The sequence below is a fragment of the Caretta caretta genome, chromosome 14, assembly GCF_965140235.1.
Source record: "Caretta caretta isolate rCarCar2 chromosome 14, rCarCar1.hap1, whole genome shotgun sequence".
Classification (NCBI taxonomy): domain Eukaryota; kingdom Metazoa; phylum Chordata; order Testudines; family Cheloniidae; genus Caretta; species Caretta caretta.
The window spans coordinates 13,490,642-13,504,355 of NC_134219.1; the positions used below are offsets into that span (position 1 = coordinate 13,490,642).

Here is a 13,714-nt window from a genome sequence, read left to right on the forward strand (position 1 = left end):
CCAGTTATAAACCCCATATCCATAGTATATGGGCTGGTTCTTGGGCTTTACTGGGAGATAACGGACTAACACCATTACATGTATTTGCCTTTGTGTCATGTTCCATGACTCATATTTAAAATCAGTTATACCTTGACAGAGTCTGCAATGGCCCGAGATACTGCTTAAACACTTCCCCAAGAAGGGCTTTCCTCCTTTGGACACGTTGTGTCTCCTATCAAGTGAAGTTGCCTAGAAGGACTAATTTCCAGTGTGGTTACTTACAGGCTGGGTTTGACAAGTTTTTCTTAAGTCCACCCTCTTCTTCCAGGCTATGAGGGAAAAGATCCCCCTCAGAATCAGACTTAGAAGCATCTCCCTAGAGCAAAACAGAGCAGCTTAGCAACCAGGATAATTGGCTATGGGTATGGAAATGCCTTCTGAACAATGGGTCCCATCTCCAAAAACACACCTACTGATCTACTGAAATTAGTACCACAATGGGACATCACCTTCCACACAATGAGGCATGCACATATTTATACCACATACTGTTAACTATACTCCCAACAGGCAGAGCTACCCGAAAAGCAGCCAAGGGCTGGGGTCAGAAGACAACCACTTGACCTCCTCCGCTGGAGTTGCACACTGGGCAGACACTAGGGAAAGGACATAAACCTGATGAATGTTCTTTGGATGAAAAACTGACCCTCCTTGTCCTTGACCATTAATCCAGGGATGGGATTAGAACTGTTTACATACAAGCACTGAACACAGATCTTTCCAGTGAAGCTTAGAGGAAATAATCCAAACTTCAGCAAGTGGGATAAACAGTGGACTGTAGGTTTCAGCAGATAACTGGGGTCTGTCTCTGAAAAGTTACATAAAGTGCCATAAGAGCACTTGGTATGTAATAGAGCAGATTCCAAAGGGAGACAACGCAAAACAGCGAATTAGGCTTCCCCAAGGTGTCCATTTCACCCAATACTAAGTGGTATAACCATCCTATTTATTTAGGGGGGGTTGTGTCCTGTTGTACAATTTAGAATGCCAGGAGTTGACGAGGGGTTTCTCCTTTTGATCTTGGTCTGTCATCAGAAACCTATCCAGGAAACCAACTCGAGTACCCCTTGAATGGTGTGTTAAATAAATTTACCATTGCTCAAGGCTTCCATTGCTTATTGGGCTCTGCCAATGCCTAGCTCAGACAATGCTCACATCTGACACAGACCGAATCAAAGCCTTCCCAGCTCAGCCCTTTTTGATTCTGTCCATTGGCACTGAGGAAAAATACTTAGGGTGTGGTATAATCACAATACATCAGCCAGGAATGGAGCTTGCCAGAATTATTTCCACCTGAAGGGGGGTGACTTACTGCTGAAACCATTATTCTGGCAAAATGGCCCCCTCCCTTAGTATGATGTATCTTGGGGAAGGGAAGGGGGAAGAGTGGAAATGCAATGACAAGAAAGAAGCCAAGCAGAATCTTACTTTAGCTCTAGGAGAATCTAGGTGCACAAGAGAACCCAGCACCTACAGTGAAGACTAAGGTGCACCACTAGCCCTGGTCCACCCTAATGAAGTTTGGTGCTTGGGTACATGTTTGATTTTAAAAGCCAGAACAGGCTCTAGCTAGGAAAGTGCTAGAGTGGCAGACTGAAGGAGATAACGTTCAATACAAGACCCAGGCCTGTGCTCCTTACTCAGGCAAAGCCCACCTAGAAACTCAATGGGAGTTTTGTTTGACTAAAGAGTCCAGGGTTGGGCCCACATTCTCAAAGAAAAACACCCTTTCTTTGGTTCAGCCTAACAGTTATGTTTTCTCCAATCACACCGTGGACTCTCTCAGAGAAGTGTCATCACAAAAACAGAGAGCGTGAAAGGAAGCCCTTGCCTTTTAAAATTTCTTCCTGTCCTGCAGGATCACCCTGTTATTTGAGGAAACTCACCCTGCAAGGCCGGTAGTATTTTAAAGGGCCAGGACTGCCACTTTCAAGAAGGAATATTAAATTAACATTGGCTTGAATTTAGATGAATTTTTAAATTCTCTGCCTCTTTATTGGAATGTGGACTTCAAGTATTCTCTCCCAGAAAGCCTGCCACTTCATTTCTCCTTAATGGGTCATTAAAAACTAATGAGCAATGCAAATAGGTTTCATTACTTAATTTGTGTTCCTCAAATATTCTGTCACTGACAAGGGGTGCACTCTCGGGTGCGGTAAGAGATGCACATTAATAAGGAGGAGCAGGACCACGCGGGGATTGCAAACTTCCGTCCCCACAGCACCAAACCCCATCATTTTGAAGCATCCCACTCTAGCTGTAACAGAATATATCATCACCCCCTTTAATACAGCGTGTGATATATTAAGTGCGGCTGCAGGCAAGCATCTCACCGCAGGGCCTCGTGGTCATTACCTGTTCTTTTGCTCCCAGTTTGCCTTTCTGGATGGAAAAGGGTTTATGAGAGAACATGGAGTTAAAATCCCTTTGAAATATGAGAGAATGTTGAGATGGACCATATGGCACAGTGGCTATATCAGCATGTACGAAAGAGGGCAGAATGTACCTGAACACACTAGAAAGTGCCTTTGTGCTAAAGTAAAAGCCAGAGCTTCCAGGACAGAAAAGAAGTGATAAAGGAAAGATGCATGAGAAGGGAAGGGTCAGGTGGGTAAAGGGCAGGGGAGACAGGGTTTGGTTTGTGCTCGGTTTCATAGTTTCACAAATTTTAAGGCCAGAAGGGACCATTATGATCATCTAACCTGACCTCCTGCATAACACAGGCCAGAGAATGTCACCCAGCGATTCCAGCATCCAGCCCATAAATGCCTGGTGGAGCTAGAGCATTTCTTCCACCAGTGACTACCGCAGCTGCCTCAATGCTAATATTGACTTCTCCAGAGCACAGCGCTCTGACACACAAGTGTCCACAGACAGCCTTGATTCTAGGTCCTTTCAGTCTTTGGCAGTTCTCGCCACTCCGCCACATGCAGCTAGAGGGGCTGGGGCAGACGTGCATAAGGTGGGTGAGGTTTTGTCCGGAAGCAGGGAGCAGCGTGCATGATCGGGGAGGTGTTTGATAAGCATGCCTGGGAAACAGCATCATCCATGCCTCGGGTTTACAAGGGGCAGGCGGAAGGGGAGGGGGGTTAAAAGAGGCATCGAGGCCTGTACAGAAAAGATGCAGGAAGCCAGAACAGTTTCAGGTGATACTGGGGAGTCTGTGTTGACCTGTCTGACTCCACAAAGAAGAAAGAGACTTAAAATCAAGGCTTGCTTGACAATGATGACAAAAGGAACGACAGCTACTACAATGAGAACAGCGTCATGGTGTGTGAGCAGTCACCACAGAGAGAGACAACTACCAAACGGCGCATTTGGGTGGGTTCATGCTGAGTTCTTACGTACCACCGACGAGTCGACAGGCAGCTGAATACAGCTTAACTGCCCACTCGCGTCTTCTCGCTTGGTGATTTCCTGAAGTAAAAATGGGGGAAGGGGGGGGGGTTGATTTTTTTACAATTTCAGCATCAAAATTGAGAGTGGATCAAAAAGAGAGAGAGAGAAAGAGAAAAGGAAGCAAAGTAAAAAGAAAAAAGGGTAGAGAAGGGTAATGTGTACCCATCAGTGACAATTTCATACCAAGATTAAAAAGCAGAATAGGTCACAACACACTGGACTAGTCAGATGCGGCTGACTTTGTTCAGTGCAAGGAAAGGATGAAAGATAGCGCAGCCCTTAGAAGAGATCATCCTTACCTTTAAAATAAGTGTTTCAAAAGGAATATTTGATTTAGCTCCAACGTGAGAGCTGTTCACATTAATGAAATACCGTCAGATTATTAAAACCATGTATGCTCAGGTTTTTTGTGGCTGCAAAATGAGATCTGTATTTATTATGCTGTCATTAGGCAGCAATGCATGTTTTTAATTAACATATAATACTGATCCCGTTAAAGCCAAATGAAATAGCTAGTTCAAGGGAAGCCATCAGAAACTTTTATAGATTAGATATGTTGTTACTCTGACTGGGCCCAATCAAATCTCATTGAAATCAGTGGGCACTTGATCTATTGACTTCAGTGGGTTTTGGATCAGGCCCTGTGGGTTGTGTCTGAGTAATGACTCTAGGATTGGGCCCCCAATACCTCAAAAACAACATTTTCATACCTACTTTATCCTTTTCCACTTGGAAAACACTTATCAGTACTCCTCTTTGCATTTGCCCTTCCATACGGAAAGTTGACTTGACAGACTTGTGTTTACTTCTCAGCATATTCAAGCATGTTTGGAGACACGTGCAGCTTTGGGAAAGCATTTTTAAATTCAGCTGCACATTACAGAGGCAGTAAGAGGAGTTTGTATATTATTTTTGGTGTCTCTCTCACCTATCACACTGAGATCTTGGCGCAGGTTATGAGCTGAGTAAAATTTTTCAATCAACATTTTGCTATGAAAAATGCAGATTCAGGTCAACCAAAAAAACCAAACCAATGTTGTGTATATTCTGTAGGTTTTGGTGAAATTGTTTCAGTCAAATAAAAAAACCGAAAACCCTAATTTTTTTAAAAAGCAAAATGTTTTGTTTCAACATTTTCTAAACAAAACATTTTGACTTTTCCTTTTGAAATGACTTTTTATTTCAAAATTACCTTTAATTTTAAAAAGGGAAAGAAATCTCAATCTAAGCACAAGGTTTATTTGACCCAAAACATTTTTTTTATTTTTTGATTCACCAAACAATTCAAAAAAATGTTATTTCTGTTGAACCCAAGACAATTTTTCCCTGATTTTTTGAAATTGCCAATGAATTGAAAAATCCATTATTTGCACAGCACTTGCTATGACAACTGGGCTAATTTCTTGGCAATGAGGTACTGGATTTTGCATCCCTCTATACATTAGAACAATATTTAAGAACAGCAAGTTAAAATTTGGATCCAAACAGGGATAGCAATGTCTTTCCAAGCATATATTGTACATATAATTTAAAGTATTATCAAATTTGATTCTAATAAAAAGATACATGAATAACCCAGCAAAAGATTAAACACACAATTATCCTTCATAAGGATAATCCCAATGAAACTGACTAGAGTGTAAAAAGTAAAGGACGTGACAAAAATACAGTACAAAATCTAAATAATTGATGAGTGAAAATTGATTGTTTTCTTCTGTTTGAGTCCCAGGAGAAGTCAAGGTTCTGTTGTCTCAGACTGTTTAGCCATGGTCTGGTACTACACCACAGACTCTGGGTTTTTATCTTTGTTAATGTATAAAGCACGCAAGTGTTCTGCATTCATACACTACCCCGTCCTCACTGAACCTTGGTTGCCTTGTGATGGGAAAGGTGGAATTAAAGAACAACAGACACAAAGAAGGGAGATGAGACAAACTAGCAACTGAGGATTGCCAGAGACAAGAAAAGAAACCAAAGGGAACATGAAATTGAGAGGATTACCAATGGAAGAATATGCTTCAGAGATAACATTATCATGAAGTCCCTCAGGAGAGAAGCTTTATGTCTGACAAAAAGCTCTCTTACCAGGAGTCATTGTTTGTTTCAGAGATAAATCCCCAGGGCAGAGACTGGATAGTTCACTCAAGTAATGTCGTGTTAGCAACTCTATCAAATGGAGTCACACAGCTCAACTTTCACACCTTAGAGCTGCTGTGGTTTCAGGCACAAATTCTGAATCTAAGTAATTCACAGAATGTACATTAAAGAAACCCCAGGCTGCAGAAAATCCTGTGTGTGCCCTTTGCGTGCAATAGCCAGGTTACAACGAAATACAGGGATCTCTGTTGAAAGTTTGGAATGGGTTCTTTTTCTTTCTTAACCACATATGTACATCTGCTGCTTAGCAACCAAAAGGCCTGCAAAGGCATGCACTAACATTAACAAGGTGTTTGCAGCTGGAGGAAAGGCACTCAAGGATTGGAGAGATAAAGGCAGGAGCAACACACTCTGTGAAGAAATCTGAAGGACAATGAAATTAAAAAAAAACAACAAATTACCAGGAATAGAGGGTCAAGGACCCAGGAATGATCACCTGAGATAAAAGGTTTCAGAGGAACAGCCGTGTTAGTCTGTATTCGCAAAAAGAAAAGGAGTACTTGTGGCACCTTAGAGACTAACCAATTTATTTGAGCATGAGCTTTCGTGAGCTGTAGCTCACGAAAGCTCATGCTCAAATAAATTGGTTAGTCTCTAAGGTGCCACAAGTACTCCTTTTCTTTCTGAGATAAAAGCTTGGTGTTATTTTCAACAGGAGATGATCTCATCTAATTTCACTTAGGAGATGGCCCCCTGGTATGCGTGGTAGCAAGAAATGGAAACATTTCTGGTTGTAAAGCTGAATAAAATGGTCAGGAGCAGATCCTCAGCTGATGTAAGGAGATGTAGCTCTACTGAAGTCAATAGAGTAATGCCGGTTTACACCAGCTGAGGATCTGTCTCACCATATCCAGCAAACATCCACTCTACCTACCTGCCTGCCTAAGAAAAACTGCTGTTGAACTGAGGTTTGTACACAAGATTTCATTTTACGAGAAGACTACAGCGAACGTCTTACCATTCGCATGAGGAAGGGGGAGATCACCATATATTACAAAAGTCTGAGACACAAAAGGGCCAAATTCCAATCATAGTGACACTGGTGTAAATCTGGAGTAACTTCATCAGTATCAATGAATAGGAATGACACAAACTTAACAGATATCAGAATTTGGAACTAAGACCCGAGGCCAGGTTTTGGCCTCAGTTACACCAGTGCAAGACTCTGATTAAGGGATGCGCTTAAGCACATGCTTAACTTTAGGTATGTGTATACATACCATTGACTTCAAGTTAAGCATGTGTGTTAGTGCTTTCCGGAATTGGGGCCTAAATCAGGCGTAACTCCCATCTTTAATGGAGTCACTCCGGATTTACAGTAGTGGTTTTAAGATCAGAATCTGATCCCTCCATTCCAATGTCTAGAGGCAAACTAATTTCCTCAAAAAACAACTGGATTTGCACTCTCAGTGAAATGCTGTTATGCTGTTTTAAAAAAGTTAGGTCCTTTTCTTTACTGGTAGTTGCAGCAAGTGATATTTCAATCAGGTGGCCATTCTAGAATCCGTGAACAAGACTGACCGGAGAGAGGTTGAGTTTCAAGTCAGACATCACTGCACAAGAGGACAAGTTGTTGGGTTTTTTTGTTTTTTTTACCCGTGCTTACTTTTACTTAGGCAAAGTACATGCCACCTCCTGAAAAGAAATCTTTTGTTCAGAAGAACATGACAGTGACCTTAACTCCATTTTCCATAACAGAGCAGACAACTTCCAGAGAGAGATGGATATAATAATAGGCAATTCAAAACAACACACTAACCCAGTGTGAAATGACAACACACATACCTACAGCCTCATTCCAGAACTATATAACAAATTATCCCCTTAAACGGCACTTGGAAAATATCAAAACAATCAGGTTGTATAAATAGCTAGTTATGGTGTGATGGATTATTATGGCACAGGGAGCTGACAAACTTTAATGTTTATTATTTCCTCAACACACGTATCCATCAACTGAGACATCGCTCTAAATTACAGCCTGTACTACTAGATACTGATGAATAGTGCTGGCTTGTACTTCCTTATCTAAGCCCTTCTGCAAAGTGTGAAGTTCTCTCTTCTCCTTCTTCATGAACATTTTTATTTTTATTTTTTTTTGCTTCTGTTAGCCTGTAGAGACCTAGGTCATAGGCAGCCCTGGTTGTCTGCTAGTTTCAGGGAGTCTGTTATATATTCATTCACCATGAACTGCATAGTTAGAAAGACACAGGGGTCAAGTTCAATTCAGATCTAAGACCTCTTTGCTGACTTCCCATAGATACTTATGGAAGGTAGAGGATATTTAACAGAGGCTCCCAGCCCTGAGACTCAATTGACAGCCTAGGAACAATGAAGTGTAAAAATGTGCTAAAGTGTCACTGAGCCGCAAGCAGGAAGAGATCCACAACACAGACCATCCAAAGAGATAATAATGTGACTAATCTCACCAGCCTGCATAACTTTACAGGGATGGCTTTTAATCTGACTCCCAAACACAATGAAGCCCTTTCAAAGACATTCTTAGAGCATTTTATTCCATCAGCACTGATTGACTCACAGCTGAATCCTTGCAATTATATTAATGCTAACATAGCTTTTCATTTAAGCTCAGTTAAACAGCCTGGTTTATTGCACTTGGTCCTAGCTAAGAAACAGAAAAAATAAGAGCTAATTTTTTCTCCCCCCCCCTCTATTTAAGTTAATCAGTTTCCCTTTTGTAAATCTAAATTCCAGATGGATGTTGGTTCTAGACCCTCCCTCGCTCTGGAAACAAAGAGATAAAGAGGGGAGTCTCCAAAAGGTTTTACCTCAGTCTGGAAACCTTCCACCAGGATGGCCACCAATAGATTGAAGAGAACGTAATTCCCAAACGTCATGAGGGCGATGAAGTAGAGAGCAGCCCAGGAAGAGGTAGATGCCATGCCGTTGTAGAGGACCTTGTTCCAGTCTTCTTGAGTCAGGATCTATAGAGAAGGGACACCGTGAGCATGAAGGGACATCACAACAGTCCAACATTCACTAGTAACCCAGTGTTTGGGTTATTGACTAGGGACACTCATCTTTCCTACATGCTCTTACTTATGCTCCAGGTTGGCAGAGCTGTAGGTCTTCAGCCTTAAACAGGCAAACACCCTACTCTTGGGGAAACCAGCACGCTGGTAATATGTAATAGTAATGCTGTAAAATTGCTGCTTCTCAACAGCCCTGTAAGGGAGAGAAGTGCACTCACGTTCCAGATGGGCACAGAAGGATTGTTACTTAGCTCAGGTCACCCAATGAATCACAGCAAAGGCAGGGATAGCACCTGATTCCCCGCCCTCCCCCCCCCCTTCCCCACACGCTAACCCCAAGGGCCGCAAGCTGCCCTAACTCTGTGCATGGAACTCCAGTTGATATCAAGGTCCATACAGAGCTTTAAATGACTGCCATGTAGCATGCACTGGCATTTTGTTCTCTCTGTAAAGACAGATGAAGATCCACCTAAGACTTGGAATACACAGTCCAGATTTGCCAACAGCAATACATTACACAGTATGAATTATTGCCATAAAGCAGATTCTCCTCACTATGGAGAATCCAGGCTGGCTGTCTTGCTTTGAAGCTCTCACTGGACTTGTGTCAGCCTTGCTCGCAGACCTGTCCTTTTACTCATACTAATTACCCCTCTGTCACTCCTCACAATCTTACCACTGCTCCTGCAAGAGCCTTCTCTTCTGCAGCTTTTGGCATCTCCTGGAGTTCCCCTTTCATCCGATCTCCATTTATTGTCTTGTATCATCAGAAAACGTTTCCTCCTCCCCACCCGCATTGATACATTTTGGTTTCTCTCCCCCGCAGCTATTAGTTTTATTGAGCTCTGTAGGGCATTGTGGAAAGCAAACCTAAACTCTTCCACCTCCCCCCCCACCCCTTACAGACCTAAAGTGTGTGCTTGGTAAGGAGTTCTTGCTGTTGTACCTGGAAAACAGTGACAATGGCCCACAGCAAGGAGTCAAAGTTCTTCCTGTCTGGCAGGGTGTCTCCATCTCGCTCTGAAGCAAACTTACAGCCAAAGAGATGCATCCCCAGGATACTGAGCACAAGAAGAAGGCAAGACAGGGTTGAAGATGATGTTAAGAGAGCAGCATAAAGTGGTGGACCTCTGTGTCTCAGGATACTGTCTGCCTAGCAAACAGATATTGGGAGCAAAACTTCCCTCCATGGAAGAAAGAGAGCCTTAATTTGCTTCCTGCCAACTCTCCCATTAGTATATCTTGGGCAAGGCCAGCCTTACCCCTGTATATTAGGGACAGGCTCATACGGGGTTGGATTTCAAGCAGGTTTGACTTATTAGAAAGATCGGAGTCATTTTCAATATCTGCACCTGGGTTTGGATTTCCAACACCCCCAAAGTTCTGGGCTGCTTGAATCTCAAGTGGATCCAATCCCAAACCTTTTGCACAGAGAGAAAAGGCAAAGAAATGATGCAAAGGGGATAAAAGAACCATGTGTGAATGAGAGTGACTTGGTTGGGTTTATTCTAGGCACATTCCCTTCTCTGCCCTTTGAAAGACAGTGTTTTGGTTAAGGCTTCTGGCTTGCTCTCTGGACAGTAGCAGGAACGTGATGTCATATGCTTGCTGCCTTGGGGTGATGCCCATGGAGGAATCACCCAACAGAAGGGATTTCCCTTGAGAACACCCTCACAAACACAGACATGACATTTGGCAAGAATTGCAAGATTCCAGCCAGGGGCTAATCTGCAGTGCCCATACCCGTTATGGAGGCTACTGTGCTTCTCATTCAGCAGTTCACTTCAAGAGACCACAGTCAGAGTTATTTACTTTTGTGAGCAATCATGAAACCTACGGATTCTCTTCACATTCTCGTGTAGTCCCTGGACCAGAAACTTAAAGTACAGAGCCAGGGCAGGGCATGAAAGGAAATCAGAGTCTTTGCCACATACTCACCTAAAGATGAAGATGAAAAGCATCAGTAACATGCAGAAGGTGGCCACATTGTCCATGGTCTTCATAAGGACCACTAGCTGGCGCTGGAGGGCAGGCATGAAGCGGACCAGCTTCAGGACTCGCATCAGACGGAACGTCCGCAGAACTGACAGGCCCCCACCTTGCTGTCCCACTATCTCCCAGACGCTAAGGAAGAAAAGAGATTTACAGTGTGGGCCTTAGTGTGGAAAAGGAAGCACTGAACATAAATGCATGTAGACAGCAACGAGAGAAAGGCAGAGAGAAGTGAAAGGAAAGATCCGCTCTCCAAGCTGGTGAAGCTCAGAGAAAACAGGGATGTGAAGTAGGGAGCCTGTCAGGAAGGTCTGTATGGACAGTGCCTTCTGATACCTGAATTAGTGTCAGATTTGCAAAGAGTGGAGTCCCATTAGAGCATGCCAAAAACATGCCTGTAAATCACTGAGTGCATCTGCATGCACAATTACAGTGTCCGCATGTGCCCAGTAGGCACAAAAACCCAACAAGCCATTTGTCAGCTAAAGCTATTTCGGGTCTAAACTTCCCCAATATCTGGAGGTGTTTGGATCCAGGATTTGTTGTTTAGGGCTCTCTCTAGAAAAACAAACAAAATCGAAACCAAGCAACCAAAAACCCACAAAGCAAGCCATGGCATGTAGGGGTGTGGGCAGTCATTTGTCTATACGTATGTTTGATAATATACAGTAGATGGTATAAAATATGTCGCAGCAAATTAATCAACACTGCAGAGGGAACCAGTGATGGTCCATTATGGTTCTTACAGATGGTGAAAATATGATCCAAGGATTCAAATTCATGATATTAATGATGCACAGAAGTCAGAGAGACGGGGTGTGTATACTTTGAGGTGCGGGGGAGGAATATGAAAGAGGAACTCAGAAATAGGCATAGATATGAGGGAGCTGAAAGGACAAATGCTATTAAATAAGGCTCTGAATGAGAAAAGGAGTACTTGTGGCACCTTAGAGACTAACCAATTTATTTGAGCATGAGCTTTCGTGAGCTACAGCTCACTTCATCAGATGTTTACCGTGGAAACTGCCTCTGAATGAGCTATCACAAAAAATCATGGCTGGGCACACGGAAAACTTTTGCCAAGGGCCATTATACTAAGGATAGCTGTGTATATAATAAACTACCAAAGACAGGAACAAGGTGGGTTGCTACAGAGAGTTTTCAGAAGAGTAGAGAATTTATGGAGAAACAGCAATATGGGGTACAAAAGCTAACACAGGAGCACAGGGGCCTAAGTGACCCAGAAAGGCCATTCTATCCATTATCCTCTGTTTTAATTCAACTGTCCAGTTAAGAGAAACCCTTGTAAGCAGAACACCATGCTTGTACCTGATCACTACAATGATCCCATCAAAAATGTTGTATGGATTTTTGATGTAGCCAAATGGACCATACACGAGGACTTTCAGCAGCATCTCCAGGGCAAAGAGGCTTGTGAAGACAATATTGCTGATCTCCAGGGCATTGGTGAGTTCCTCAGGCTGCGATTAAGAACAAAAAAAAAGGGGGGGGGGGAAGTAGTTACATGATACAAATCTACTCTCTAGAGGTGCTCAGATTTAGACCACAAAATAGACCAGGGCCAATTACAGGAGGATGCAAATAGTAATGTAAAGTGCATGTCACTAAAAGTGTAATTTATAGCTGAGTAAAAGAGCAAGATAGCAGATGGAAAAACTCCAACGACAGTGTAAGATATAGCACTTATTATAGATTATAGAGGTAAATCCACCCATTAACTCCACATTAACTACAGTGTCACCACTTTGATGCCTGGTGTGATGCCATCAACCATAGTCATTCTTGCTGGTGCAACAGTCCTTAGTAGACCATGTGCATTTGATTGATTGATACTGTAACAGGAGGAGACAGTTGTAACACTGTCCAACAGAGAAATTGAGCATTATCTGTAACTCACACACAGATTATCCAATACAGAGGGGCAAACCAGAGTGTTTTCTCATACCCATCAATTATGGGTCTATTCTTTAATTTACTAGGTATCTTAATCTTACATAAAGACTAAAGCTAAGATTTTCAAAAGTCATTAGTGATTGTAGGTTCCTAACTTGAGATGCCTCAAAGGAACCTGACTTCCAGAAAGTGCTGAGCACCCTCAATATGATATACCTTTAAGGTGTCTCAAATTGAGAACCTAAAAATGGAGGTACCCCAAAATCATTAGACACTTTTGAAAATCTTACTCTGCACCTACTCTCTAAACAGAATTAGGCAAAGATACAAGCAACTGGCAACAGGGTCTTATAATGGGAAGGATCAGGAAACCTTAATAATAGGTGGGGCTACCAGGCCTGCATATAATACTTTGAGCTTCTCTAGTGCCTTTCACCCGGGGATCTCAAAGCACTTTACAAACACTAATTAAGCCTCTTGATATCCATGTGAGCTAGGCCCCAATTATGATAAACACATTACAGAAGAGTAAATGGAGGCACAAAGAGTGAATTATCTAAGGTCACACAGTGACTCTACAGCAGAGCTAGAAATAGAACCTGGGAGCTCAGCTCTGACTCTCATTCTCCTGAGTTAAGTCCCAATCAGCAAAGTATCTAAGCATGTAAAATTTAAGCAAAGCAACTTTACAACTGACAAAATAAGAAGAGGAATATCCTAAAATTAGCTGGCAATTTAATCTGTGACCTGGTGCCACTGTAGCATGTGCTGCAGGGCTATAAATACAAGAGTTCCCACTTTTCTGAAACCATGCAAGACAGGAACAGGGGTGGTTCAAGGACATCACCGTAGCTTTACACTGAATGTGGTCACTTGCAATCATTTGTGTCTCAGTGCACCAAGATACCACAGTGAATGGGTGCTTTATAAATACACAGATTAGACCGACAAAGCGATTTTTTGCACTGAATTCTCTATCTTTGTTTCTCGATGTCTAAATCTCCACAGACGTACGCTGAATCTTATATTTCACTTTGCCTTCCGCCCTCCTGGCATAATATTTACTCTGTAAACTTGGACCAAAATTGTTCTGACATCAGAATGTAATCCCTCCGGACTTGCACCGACAATGGCAGGAGTTTGTTATAACAAAGTTAAATCCCTATCTAGTGATTGGGAAAATGGCTGTGTCCAAAAAAAAAATGTTATGGAAGGGA

General features: G+C 42.5%; 1 protein-coding gene across 13 annotated transcripts in view; it reads right to left on the reverse strand.

The window, feature by feature from the left end:
• CACNA1G (calcium voltage-gated channel subunit alpha1 G) overlaps positions 1-13,714 on the reverse strand; it is a 285,359-nt gene that overhangs the window by 78,461 nt on the left and 193,184 nt on the right. For 9 of the 13 annotated variants that reach the window (XM_048817864.2, XM_048817860.2, XM_048817862.2 and 6 more), the window contains exons 10-15: positions 11,913-12,064; positions 10,530-10,715; positions 9,538-9,652; positions 8,388-8,543; positions 3,391-3,459; positions 265-358 (exon numbers count right to left, since the gene is read on the reverse strand). In XM_048817864.2, the coding sequence (XP_048673821.2) occupies positions 265-358; positions 3,391-3,459; positions 8,388-8,543; positions 9,538-9,652; positions 10,530-10,715; positions 11,913-12,064 (772 nt within the window). The remainder of the gene's footprint in view (positions 1-264; positions 359-3,390; positions 3,460-8,387; positions 8,544-9,537; positions 9,653-10,529; positions 10,716-11,912; positions 12,065-13,714) is intronic. The other 4 variants (XM_075119254.1, XM_048817865.2, XM_075119253.1 and 1 more) reach the window with 1 other exon arrangement.